This window comes from Nylanderia fulva, unplaced genomic scaffold (assembly GCF_048542155.1).
Source record: "Nylanderia fulva isolate GAGA-0341 unplaced genomic scaffold, ASM4854215v1 Scaffold10, whole genome shotgun sequence".
NCBI lineage: Eukaryota > Metazoa > Arthropoda > Insecta > Hymenoptera > Formicidae > Nylanderia > Nylanderia fulva.
The window spans coordinates 5797281-5812067 of NW_028189193.1; the positions used below are offsets into that span (position 1 = coordinate 5797281).

Below are 14787 nucleotides of genomic sequence, written 5' to 3' on the forward strand. Positions count from 1 at the left end.
ATCCCTTTTAAAAATTTTTTAAAAAAAAAATTTTTTAAACGTTATAAAAAAAGTTTAAAATTTTTCCGATTTTCCCAAAATTTTTTTAATATTTCCCAAAAATTTTGAACACGGAAAATTTTTAATTTTTAAAATTCCTTTAAATTGAAAAATTAAAAACCCAAATTGCCATTTCCTAAAATAAAGGGGTTTTTTAAAAAATTTTTTTTTTAAAGTAAAAAAAGTAAAAAATTAAAAAAAAAAAAGAAAAAAAGGCAAAAACCCTTTTTTTCAAAAAAGGTTTTTAAAAAAAGGAAAAAAACCCTAAAAAAATTAAAAATTTTTTTTTCTTTTTCCCGTTTTTCCTTATTTATTTAAATTTAGGGAAATTTTCGTGGGGAAAAATTCATACAATGAATTTAAAAAATTTTTACAAGGGGTTTTAAAAAAATTAAAAAGTTTTTTTTTTTTTAAAAAAAATTTAACCATTTGAAATTAAAGTTTAAAAATTTTTTAATTTTTGGCCCCCCCATTAAAATTAAAATTTTTAAAAATTTTTTTAATAAAAAAAAATTTTTCAATAAGGTAGAAAATTTCAAATTTTTTTAAATTTGACCAAATTTTTAAAAAATTTGCAAAATTTTTTAAAAAAATTTAGGGAAAAAAATGTTTTCTTTCTTTTTAACAAATATTTTTAAAAGAAAATTTTGTTTTTTTTTTAAAATAAAGTCTTTTTAACCCCAAAATGGTTTTAATTCCCTAAACCTTTGGGAAAATTTTTTAATAAAAAAAAATTAAATTTTGGAAAACCCCAATTTTTTTTAATTTAAAAAATTGGAAAAGAAAAAAAGTTAAAAAATTTTTCGAAAACTTATTGTAAAATAACCTATTTATTATCACAATTTTATTGGGGGCCAAATGAAAAAACTTATTTTCGTTTTTTTTTTTAAAAAAAAAATTTTTAAAAGTTTTTACCAAAATTAAAAAATTTGAAAATTTTGTTAAAAGTCAAAAAATTCTCCGAAAAGGGAAGGGAGTAGGGAAAACCCCAAGGGAAACCCAAAGTTGGGTGTCGTTTCAATAACCTTCGGCCAAATTTTTCCCAAATTTTAATATGACTTGATTGTTACGAAAATAAAATCGATCGATCGTGTAGTCGATTCCACACATCGCAGTTAGAATACGCATGACTAAATTAATATAAAAATATAATTGACTATAATTAATATTAAATTATTGCTAAAATTATATTGTTTTACAAAAAAGGATGATATCAAAAAAATAGATTAAAGATATATTATGCATCTTTCTCAATTATATATTTATATATATAATTTTTGTTAGAAAATAAACATTTTTGTAGGAGTAGTAGATTATATAGAGATTAAATTATATATAAAGAATACACATTTTCATAGTATTCTTAGATTACATAGAGATTATATTATATAGAGAATACAATTTCTCATAGTATTATTAGATTATATAAAGATTATATTATATAGAGAATACATATTCTCGTGGTATTATTAGATTATATATAGAGATTATATTATATAGAGAATACCCATTCTCATGGTATTTCCTGGCGGGCTAACTAGACGAGGTTTCGACGTACTTGACAAATACTAGGTACATTCCGAACAAATATTATACTTGATTGAATAGACATATTTTAGACATATAGACGTTCAAATATATTCCAGAACTAACATAAAACGTCTTGAATCCAGTTCTTGAATAGGCAGTCTAGATTTTATTTATCTAGATTTTGTCAAAAAACAATGTGTCTAGATTATGGCCAAATTCAGTCAAAGTTATCCAACATTTGATAAAATTTGTCTAAACTTTGTCCAAGACTTGTTCAGAAAATTACTGTCCACACTTTGTACAAAACTTATTCAGATTGTCCATTATTTTTCCGCAGAAATTTGTCTAAATATCTAAAACTTATTCAGAAAACTATTGTCCACACTCTGTACAAAATTGGTTCAGATTGTCCATCATTTTTTAGCAGAAATCTGTCTAGATTTTGTCTAAGACTTATCCAAAAAACATTGTCTACACTATTAAAAACTGCACAAAATCATCTAACATTTCAAGACAGGAATCTGTCTAAATTTAATCTAAAACTTGTTCAGAAAACTATTGTTCACACCCTGTACAAAACTGTTATTATCTTGTAATAGTTCTTTGCCGCTATGCGATGCAAGACGCACTGTCTATCTTGTATTCCAGTTTAGTTACGAGAATTATATAAAGCACATGCAAAAAGCGGCTATTACGATTAAATGTGTTATTATTTTGATCAGTTTAATGTTTCTGATACGGTCCCAACACAGGGAATTCAGATGTACATATGTTTATATATTATTCATCTTTTTTACACATTTTAATTCCTCCCTGTCTTTCAGCGAGATATTGACAGTTTTGGACGTCTTGACAAGTCATATAAGTCTTTCAAGAAATAAATTAATTCTATTTTCTTATTTTTTATTTTAGTACGAAAACAGTGTTAAATGCATAATCGGTATTAAAATAAAAAATTAACACAAAATAGAGTTGATCAGTTTGATTTCTGAAAAGCTCATATTATTTGTCAGAATGTTGTCCAAACTGTGATGTTTAGAAACCGATTAGATAGATTTTAGACAGATTATTTCATCAATATTTTGGCAACGTAGACAGTTTTTAGATAGTATACAGACAAATATTAGACAAGGTAGTCTAAAAATGAGACTGATGGACGTGTTCCGATGTCCAGAATGTATCTAAAATAAGTCTAAAATTATGCCTACTTTTTGTCTATAGTCCACCTAGTTGGCCCGCTAGGATTTAATTACATGCACAGAGTAGATTACTTGTTGGATATGATTGAACTGGACAGCTACTGATAAGACAGATTGGCTCCGTTACGATCCCAACTGCCTCCGAAATCATATTTGTTGAGTTCTTTGAAATTATTATGACACAATATTGTCCCGGTCTACAAAAACATATTATAAATTAATATTTAGTACATAAGAAGTTTTTTTTATAAATTATATACATACAATATATATGTATATATGTATGTGTGTTTGCTTGTTTATACAAAATATTTAAATAAAATTTTAATTATCTTACGTATTTTCTGGATTTGTTGTATATCCAAAGACGGCAGTATTATTTTTGCTATCTGGACATTTATTCGAGGTACAGCCCTCAGAATATATTTCGTAACGCTCTGGATGTGTATAGTAATCAAGTGCAGCTACATGCTGACAAAAGACTAGTAGAAACACAAGAAAATAATTAGAAGGCACGTAGGAACTTAAGTCTTTGTAACAATGTATTGAAATGAATCGATGCTGCAATTTTGAATAAATGCTCTTTGTAATAATTTTTCGAACACTCTAAGTAGTGATCGATCAAGTTAATAAATTATTTTTTTACATTTTCATAAAAATCTTTAAATAGAAAAAATATTGGTATATATATATATATATATATATATATATATAATGATATTAAGATATGAGTGTTAATATTAAAGAAAAGTAAAATATTTATAGATAATTTGTATTTTTACTCAATTTAATTTATATTTTCAATGAGTTTTAATGACGTATTTAATAACTTCGATTATTACAGTATGATAATGCATCGTTAAAACCCGGTCCAATTGCTAAGTTAAATGCAGAGATAAATGCATCCTTAAGTGCGTTAGGAATATCAATGTTTGGGCAATTACTAGATTGCCAATGACCACTGTTCACGAACCACTCCTGTTCTCCCATAGAACAACAGGTGCCAAATTGGCCCATGTTTGTATGAACGGCTTCTACTCCTGTCTGATTTGAGGGATTGAAATAGCATTGAGCAGGATATAATGTTGGATTTGCGGGATCCAATCCTATAAAGAATAATTTTTCACTGAGAAGTTTTTTTAAATAAAATGTTAAATTGCAGATTACACTGGTCGACAAATGACTTTTGGTCAGGTTTGGAGTCCTAAATAATTACTACCGATACATTTTTTAGCGTTGATAACGAAACCGACTGTCAAAATTACGCATTATGTCAGATTTTTAATAGTCTAATCCAAAAATTCGAAAACAATATTTCTTAATAAAGTTTAAGATTTGTAGTTTAAAATAAAGCTTAATATTTGTAATTTTACGTAAAAAATGTAAAAACGATTGAACCTAAAGAAAAGTCAAAACAATTTATTAAAAAAGTTTATAAAAAGAAATTAAGACATAAAATAATGAAAATATCATTTCTCGCGTTTTTCCTTATGCATAATCTTTAGAGGTTCGGTGAAGTCAGTACAATGATTCACATTTTTACAAGATCTAATATATATAAGTTTTTTAAACTCACTGATAATAAATGTTGAAATTATGTTGAAATGTTCAATTTTTAAGCTGCCATTATTAATTTTAAAAATCAGCACTAAAATATTTACAAGTAAACGCTTAGAAAATTCTCTACCCTTCCGCCATCTGTCGACCAGCATTATTTAATAAATTTGTCAAATCTTTTATAAAAATATGATCAAGAATTTATTTATGTGTTATTTAACAACTGATTACTTACATACAAATAATAATTATTAATAAATGACAAAAATTACATCTTTTTCTTTCTTTCTATCAAATATTATTAAAAGAGAATATTATTGAATTATTTTAATATAGAAGTGCTAACACAAATGTAGTCCATATAAATTTTGGTGCAAAATTTTTTTACATATTTTAATAATAACAATATAATTTAGTACTAGATATAATAATAGATTAGAAACCAAAATGTCTAATTTTTCAGATAACAGCTCTATTGTCACACAATTAACATATTGATTATCACAATTTTTATGGCCAATGAGGAAACTCTAGTACGTTTTAAAAATTTTATGTTTAATTACATACGTGTAATACGAATTGATTTGTTCATGAAGTCATTGCATCCGATAGGAAAGGTAGCTATGTGAGCACCCAAGGAAAAGCCAATTATGTGGAATAGTGACAGGTCAAGACCTGCTGCCACAATCTTTGTTAAACATTGATTCCACAAATCGCCTACTCCAAAAGCGTCTTTGGCAACTTGGAAGTAATTGATGTTAAATGCGTATTTACCCCAATCGAGTATTATAACATGATTTGTTCCATTTTCACAAACCACTGATAATGCAAATAATTATTAAAATTTGTATCGTTTTCCTTTCATATGTATTAAAATAATCAAATTTCTTAATAAACATTAAAATCTAATTGCTTATTATATAAAAGCCCGAAACCTTTCGCAAGTGACAGAATTTTTGAATCGTTTCCATTTTGCAAATATCCATGTATGACAATCTTTATTGGTTTTATTGGATTTTTTAAAACATTTATCAACCCATCTGGGTTTGTGATGGAATAGTTCGATGTTTGATTATTAGTGCTGAAATAATACATAGGATTAGCAATTATTAGTAATAAAATATTCGAAAATAATCTGCACGAACCAGTCGTAATAGAGGAGAGAAACACCATTCCCAAAGTCTGGATCCGTTACGTTACCTATACAAAGAATTACATATACATTAATTTTCATATTTTTGACATTTGCGAATATATAGTGCCAAGAATTATTGCAGAAGAAAACGGATTTTTACAGCAAGCAGTTTTATTAAATGTCGTTTCACAAGTATTTGGAATACTATATGCTGTCTTTACGAGGTATAACAAAAAATAATAGTATATAGCCGATGTTAACATTTTGAACGAAAAAAATATATTCGTGAACTGCAAAAGTTACACTAATATTTTTATTACAAATGTTTTCAGCAACTAAAGTTAATTTGAAAGTTACTGTCTTTTATAGTTAGAATTTTTATCATTTCATATTATTATCGATCGATGACAAAATGGTAATTATATAAATTGCTGAAGTAAAGTAAATGTCCTATGTGTATGCATTATCATACAGGAAAGTAATAATTAAAAAATATTAAAAAATAATTTAAAAATATAATTTTTAAAAAAAGTTTATCTATATAATATACAAGATGTCCCAAAATATTTACATTTTCAATATTTCAGAATGTTCTAGAATCTGAAAGTCGACAATTTGGGAATGTTTCGCTATAAAGATGTCGGGTCTTTAAGGCATTGTCATAGCACGTTCGTACATAAAATGATTAGCCAGTGCCTCAAAGCTAAACGTCGCGTTTTATAAAAATAATAAAATCTGTAACGTAAAAAAACGTAATAAATTAAAAAAATACAATGACAATGTTAAAAATGGCAGTAATTATATTACCCAATCATTGACAAAAACGGATTAAAATAACTACGTCATAACATAAAATAGCATATAAAGATTTTCTTCTGTTCTTTCTCTATTCTTGTTTTTGTCACCTATCATTTATTTAATTTGAGCGGACAGTACTTTGCGTGCGAATTACATAAGCAATTTACGCAAAACTTGCTTCTAAGATGAGGCTACAAGCGTCTTTATTCTTAAATAGATTATCTCAAAAACGTTTTTATTTTCTGTTATAAAATATGAACGCATTTGAAATTAATTGGATTTACACATAAGTTTTGTCATATTTAAATGTAGTCCCTTACTCCATTGAAACATCCCTCGAAATTATGATCGACAATTTTTTGACAACAAAAAGGACTAGAATACAAGAATAGAATAAGGATATGTATATGTATTTATCAATTTTCGTAAAATTTGAAGCTCAAATTTAATCACAATTCGGTTTCGAACATACATATGTTTATAAGACAATTTTGTTTTTTTCTTTTACTTATAGAATATGTCTTTTTTACTGTCAATTCTAAGACATCCGGTATACTACTATTACATAAGACCTTGCACAAATATATAATTATGAATCAGAAAAAAAATTCCATTTTGAAATACGCTACATTATATTTTATTTACAAATGTGTAAGAAGAAAAAATGTGAAAAGTACTGCTATTGCGAAAACTTATTGTAATATATTATTATCTATACTATTATATATACTATCAATATCTTGTGAAATATTCCGTAGATATATACTTTATTATATGCATGCGTGTATTATCAATTTTAATTTTCTCCTAATTACAATTTCATAATTAAACATTTTATCAAATTTTGTTTATCCAAATTAAAAAATTTATTAATTTTTTAAAATAACGAATAAATTTAATTTTGTACAAATAATCAATTTAAACTTATTTAAAATTTAAAAAAATTATACACGGATGTTTTTAGTATACCTTTCGCATATCCATTAATCAATTATCAATAGTCAGTGAACAATAAATCTATAAAAATCAGAACTATCTTTACAAAAGGGAAAAGTGTGTGCCCTATATATATAAATATATATTTATTCAGAAATTTAATTTGCATCAGAAAGATGACACAAAAAATATACACAGATATATATTAGTATCGCATATGCACTTTAACATAGTTAATTATTTTTTTAATTTGCTTTCTAATAAAATTATTAATACAACTAGAAAAACCGAATAATCTTGACAAGTGCGCCTTTTATATAAATATTTAGAAATTTATATTTATATTTATATTTATACTGCAAATATATTTTTCCCAATTTATTTTGAAAAATAGAAACTGCTGTCTCGCGTAGGTAAATAAATTATGTTTATTCTCATCAATAAAAATTTCGAGAATATAAATTATTCTCTAATTTTATGTATTCGATGTATGCTATATATCATCGATTCGATATTATTTTGAAAATTAATTGAAAAATATAAAATTTTAGATCGAGATTACAATTCTTTTTAAATGTTAGTCTTTCTTTAAGAAGGTTTTAAAAGAAATTATTATTTATTCACATTTCTAATTTACGTAATATTAAACTATTCGAAATATAATTAAACTTATATTTAAACTTTTTTGACGAAAACTTTTTTGACGATATATAAAGAAGAGAGAGAAAGAGAGAAAGGAAAGACAAAAAATCAGATAGTGTGAAACTAAATTCTTTCTGATCTACAATTGAGATTTTTTCCATAGAAGTTTCATCATAATTGATAAAAATTTAGTATCGTCGGAAAACTTCGAAACTCTTCTTGTCGCTGGAAATTTTACTCTTATACAAATGATATGTAAATTCTGTACAGCGGAATTTGTATGAGTGTACAGTACATTGTAACAGAAAAAGATGGCTTAGATTTTTGGGACAAATAAAATAAGTGTCATATTAAAATGTAAATCGATAGATTTAATAATATTTCAATTTAATGTTTGAATAATCTGACCAATATAATTTGTGAAATAGAATGTATAAGTATTTTTCCGAAAGTTACGGTTATTATTACAATACATTAGTAAACGGTGAATTTAGTCCGAGATAGGTAAGTCAAAAAAAAAAAAGAAATATAAACACGTATAATTCGATCGATTTATCTATCACGACTCTGCGACAGTTCGATATCGATTCGTTGTCGCGAAAACAAAATCGACTAATCGTGCAATTGATTGCACGCATAAGAAATCAGAATATGCATGTCTAAATTAATATAAAAATGATTGTAGTAAATACATAATTTACTACAATTAATAATATTAAATTTTTGCTAAAATCTGGTTGTCTTAAAAGAAGTGATAATATGTCAATAAATTACGGTAAATATTATGCATCTTTCTCAATTATATATTTATATCTGATTTGTTATTTTTATCAGAGAATACACATTCTTATAATATTTTTTGAGATATTTATAGGTATATTAATATCGGTTTATGGTACGTTTATAACTCCTGTACTGAAATAAAAGTGTCCATACCTACAAAAACATTATAAATTAATATTTGTCACATAAAAAGTATATTCATATATATAAATATGTATACACACTCACGCACACTACATGTACATACATATACATATACATAGAATATTTCAGGAGAAATGATCAGCATTTTAGAACATGATTGTACACATTATTTTAAACAAAAAAGTTTATATAAGCATGTGTCTTATTCCAGATGGTTATAAAGATACAGCATATATTCCGTTTTAAGAACGAAAACATTTATTTTATTAATTTAATAGAACCAAATTCTATCAGATAATTACATTAAATTTTAAAAATTTGAACAATTAATAATCATTTGAATTTATAAATAATTTTAATTTTGGCATGAGTGAATAAGGTATTTTAAATACACTAGAAATTAAAAATTTCAAATTAACACATGACTTATCATGTTTACATTCGTAACCATTGTAACAGAAAATAACGAAAATTTAATGTAATTATTTTATAGCATTTGGTTCTACTAAATTAATAAATTATTGATTCTTCAAATTAAACACCTTGCATTTTTATAACCGTTTAAAATAGGACACACGTTTATATAAACTTTTGCTTAAAATAATGTGTAGAATTATGTTCTAAAATGCTGACCATTTCTCCTGTCATATCCTGTATAAGTGTGCATGCGTGTGTTTCTTAATTTATATAAAATAATTAAATAAAATTTTAATTATCTTACACATTAGTTGATGCATTATATCCAACGCCAGTCTGCAAATTGTTTCTGCATACAGCATTTGCATAATCAGTATACGAAAGACATTCTAGTGCACTAAATTCTGTCGGTTGAAGTTTCGATAGTGCATATATTTCGCCTGCTTTTAAGTGATTGCAAAAATCTAGTAGTAACAAAAAAAATAATTAGAGCAAGACACTGGAAACAAGTCTTTGTAACATTGTGTACCGAGATAAACCGATGCTGTAATTTTGAATAATTTTTCGCGTTATAATTTTCCGAACGTTCCAAGTAATCGTTGACAAATTACCTTTTTTTACACTTTTAATAAATTCTTTAAAATACAAAAAAAATATTGGTAATATTGAGATATGGATCCTGGGAAAAAAATTTTTATATATAACAATGTAAAAATTTTATATAAGAATATAAAATTATACATATAATATCGTAAAATTAATATATATGAAATATATCCATACATAATTAGATAAAAGTGTTTTTTGTATATAATTATATAAATTTATATATATACGAACCCTTATAATTTATATATAAATTTATATAATATTTATATAATAATTATACAATTATTTATATATAATTATATATACAAAATTTCTTCCCGGGATGTTAATATTAAAGTATTCAAAGGAGTGATTTGTATTTCCGGAAATTAATTTCTATTGTAAAGAGAAATTTTAATGGATGTATTTAATAGTTTCGCGATATTACCGAACAAAGGAGCACTAATTTTGCAACCAGGTTGAGGACGAGCGCCTGTGTTTGCGAAATACTCAGCTGATCCTACAGGAATAGCGGTGCCAATTCCGCCCATGTCCGTATGAATGACATCTATATACATTGCATCTGAAGGTTCGAGATAGCATCCAGAAAGATAAAGCTCAGGATTTGCGGGTTCCAATCCTATAAACAATAATTATCGACTAAGAAGGTTTTTGAATACAATTATTCAATGATTATTTAAAAATCTAATTATTCAATTTGCTGTTAATTTTTTTATTAAGAAGAACCTGATCAAGAATCTATATTACTCGTATATAAAGATTATATATTAATAATAAAAACGAAATTAAGGAAATTATTAATCCTTCTATTAAAAAAGAATATTATTGAATTATTTTAATATAAATGTTAACACAAATTTAATTTATATGAAAATAATTTAATGACAAAAAATTTTATATTGTTAATGATATTATATGATTTAGCACTCGATATATTATTTAATAACACGGATTATTACCTAAAATATTTAATTTTTCAGAAAGCTCTTGTCACACGCACACAATTATTATTTATTACAATTTCTATCGCGTCAAATCAGGAAACTCTCATAGATTTTTAAGATTTTGTTTAATTACATACCTGTAATACGAGGTAGCACGAAGTTATTGCATTTGCCAACAAAGCCAGCTATGTGAGCACCCAAGGAAAAGCCAACAGGATAGACTTTCGATACGTCAAGACCGTTGTTCACAAGTATTTGTATACTTCGAGCGAACAAACTGCCTATTTTTTTACTGTTTTCGGCGGTAGTTGCGTAACTGCTGCCATTTGAATATTTGGTCCAATCGAGTAATACAACATTATCCGTATTTCCATGACAGAGCGCTGACAACGAAAATTATTATTATTTCGTATTATTTTACTTTGATATTTACTACACTGAAAAACAATTATTTAACTTAACAAAAAAAAAATGATTTGACTCAACAAAATCTGCGGTCGAATACATGCAAATAAATATCAATATGTAATAAGAACTAAATATTTTGTTAACAAAATCAATGTAATAAGAATGTAATGTAATGTAATAATGTAATGCAATTGTAATGTAATGTAATAATGTAATGCAATTGTAATGTAATGTAATTGTAATGTAATGTAATGTAATAAGAATGTAATCAATGTAATAAGAATGTAATCAATGTAATAAGAACTAAATATTTTGTTAACAAAATATTTAGTTCTTATTACATTGATATTTATTTGCATTCGACCGCAGATTTTATTAAGTCAAATATTTTTTTTTAATTATTTAAATTATATAGCTTTTTAATAATTATTTAATTTATAAATTATTTAATTATCTAATTTTAAAGTTATTTATCTATATAATTTCAAAAAAATATATGTATTTAAATTATTTAAATTATTTAAATTATATATAAGTATTTTATTTTTAACAAAATATTTCAAATTTATTTGCATGTATTTGACCGCAGATTTTGTTAAGTCAAATAATTGTTTTTTAGTATATAATAATCAAATTTATTATTTACGTGTTATATAAAAACGCAATACCATTTATTACTGCCTGAACACTTAAATCGTTTGCAACTTGATTATATCCAAATATGTAAAAAATTACTCGTTTATCCGTATCCAAAATATCCAACAACCCTTGTGGCTGCGTGATGGGGAAGTCAGTCGTTGCAGGAGTTTCGTCATTGCTGGAAAAAGTGCATGTAATTAAATTATAGTAATTGTAATTTTTTGAAAATTGCGGCCGCAGATAGAAACCTGTTGTAATAGACGAGATTGACGCCAGTCGCAAAGTCTGAATCCGGTAGTTCACCTACAAAGAATTATAATAATTTTCACATTTTTTACATTTATGATTATAGTGCCAACAAATTTTACACTAAAACAGAAGAAAAAAGACAAGAAACAAAACAGAAGAAAAAAGATTATATTTACATGAACAAGTTGCTTGACTATATGCTGTCTTTATCACGAGATATGACAGAAAACAATAGTATAGAGCGGATGTTAACATTTTGAACCAGAAAAATAACTCCGCGAAAGCTACACTTATATTTCTGATACTAATGTTAACAAATAAAATTTGGACTACACTCTTTTATATTTAGCATTTTATTATCATTATTATTATCGATAACGGAATAGTCATTACAAAAATGAATCACGTAAAATAATTATGTAAATATGTAAATATCCTGTGTGTGTGTCTTATTATAGTAAAGAAAAACATATTTTATCCTCATAACATTTATTATCTTTACGTAAGACATGACGCAAATAAATATAACTATAAATTGGAACAACGTGCGTGCATTTCAAAATGCGATACATTACATTTCTACTTTGAAATGTACAAAAAAAGTAAAACTTCGTTGCTGTTGCGAAAATTTACAATTAATTAAAGCAAGGTACTATTATCTCTTGCTATTTTTGCCAATCTTATGGAACATGTAAATATATATTCTTTATTAGATATACAAGTATTATTAATTATAATTTTCTTTTAATTAAAATTTGATGATCAGGTTTTTTATAAAATTTTGTTTTATCAAATTAAAAAAATATACATATATTAATTTTTTTAGAATAATAAATAAATTTTATTTCTTTAAAATAATAACCAATTAATTTTTTTTTAATCACAAAAATTATACACGGATATTTTTAGGATCTTTCGCATTATTACAATTGATAGAAATTTAGTTTTGTTGGAAAAATTTGAAACTCGGCTCGCACTTCTTTGTCGGTGCTCATTTACGTATATCTATTTTATCAGCAATATATTTTATATTATTTTTCATCTATTATTGATGTTAAAATAAAGAATTTATAAAATTAATACGTGTTATTTAGTTTTCGAAATTCCTTATATTTAAAAATTGCAATATTTTAATGATTAATATACATAATTGATGCGAAAAAATGATATCTTACATTTCTCCTACAATATTTATTATACAATTATTTTGACAGTGTGCTTAATAACATAATGAAACGAATATAAAAAATATAAGACTATACAGATGTATAAGATTTATCTACTGATATATAAATATATCTATGTTATAAAGTTAAAATAACGCTCCAATATTTTACATAAAGACAAAGCCATTTTTAAAAAAGTTAATTTTAATACAATTATATAATATAGATATATAATTATACATACATACATATATGGTATAGTTTTATTAATTATAATAAATACATATAAATATATATATATATATATATAGTTTTATTTAATTAAATAAATTAATTTTCTCTTAAAACTTTGTTTTTATGTAAATGTATAATTATGCATTGTAATTTTTATATTATATATATATATATATATATATATATACAATTTCTATTTAAAATATAAAAAATTATATATAATATACACATATACTTATATATATATATTTATTTATATATTTAATTGTATATATTTATATAATATAAAATTACATATAATAAATGTAATTAAATAAATATGTATAAAACGTATAAATGTATAATATACAAGTATATAATGCAATATAAACATAAAAATATTAAAGCTAATATTATATGCATTATTATTAAACGCATTATTATTGATATAATTATAATGCATAATTATTGTAATTATTGTAATTATATTTGATTGTCAAAGATATAATTTTACTTTTACAATTAGTCTTTATAGATGTTACTAATTACATTAAACATTTATTGCAATTAATTCCGGTAGATTAAGTTTTTTTCAAAGTAAGATTATAAATTAGCATAAACAAATATAAAACTGTAACTAAATTATATTGTAGTAAGTCATAAAATACACTAATCTAAGATACTAACATAATTTTAGATGGTAAATATGATTCGTGATTGTAAATATATATATCTTATATTTGCAAATTTTATTTTATAATCGCAGTTTATTCTTAAAAATGTTACATATTTTTAAATTTGGAAAAATAATTTTATCAAGTTACAGACAGATATAAGTGAAATAGAAATCTGATTAATTTTATTTTATATGTGTGCATATAAAGAAATAAATATAAAGAGAATTATCATATTACTGTTTTTTAAAATAATAAACGCAAAGAAGGATTATATTTTCGCGAATATCGAGATAAAATTCAACAGGATAAATAAATATTTTCTACAAAATTTATATTATATAATTATATTAGATTAATATCATTATATTATATTAATTAATATTATATTAATTAATTTATATTATATTAATATAATTATTATAGTATATTAATTCATATTAAATATTTTCTCGTATCGTATCCGTTATTGTGAAAAAGAAATGAACGCCTAAATTAAATAATTAACGCTGCCAATGTTACTAAAGATGACGCACGAGACCGATGCAACGAAAGTCTCCTTCAAAGAACCTCAGTCAGGGCAAACAAATAGTCGGAATTCATTATCGGAGTGTTGACGGGTATTCCTCGGGGTGGATCAATATAAGTTCCTAAGACCTTCGTCTCCTCTCATCGGGTATTTGCCTCGGAGTGGCTCTCTTCGAA

General features: G+C 24.5%; 1 protein-coding gene across 1 annotated transcript; it reads right to left on the reverse strand.

Moving 5' to 3' along the window:
• Positions 1-8616: 8616 nt before the first annotated feature.
• LOC114945022 (lipase member I-like) lies at positions 8617-12356 on the reverse strand. The gene is made up of 7 exons (XM_029321105.2): positions 12206-12356; positions 12029-12083; positions 11810-11958; positions 10871-11116; positions 10217-10408; positions 9485-9644; positions 8617-8772 (listed from the first exon to the last, which is right to left on the reverse strand). The coding sequence occupies exons 1-7, from the start codon at positions 12282-12284 to the stop codon at positions 8727-8729; spliced, it is 927 nt and encodes a 308-aa protein (XP_029176938.2). The 5' UTR covers positions 12285-12356; the 3' UTR covers positions 8617-8726.
• Positions 12357-14787: the final 2431 nt, after the last annotated feature.

What these genes read in the sequence shown, in the direction of transcription:
- LOC114945022 (XM_029321105.2), bottom strand. Translation starts at nt 12,284, where the DNA reads ATGTTAACATCCGCTCTATACTATTGTTTTCTGTCATATCTCGTGATA. An exon ending in TGTTCAGGCAGTAATAAATG is followed by an intron (nt 11,117 to 11,809) that starts GTATTGCGTTTT and finishes TTTCGTTGTCAG; the next exon opens with CGCTCTGTCATGGAAATACG. An exon ending in TATAATGCATCAACTAATGT is followed by an intron (nt 8,773 to 9,484) that starts GTAAGATAATTA and finishes ATGTTTTTGTAG; the next exon opens with GTATGGACACTTTTATTTCA.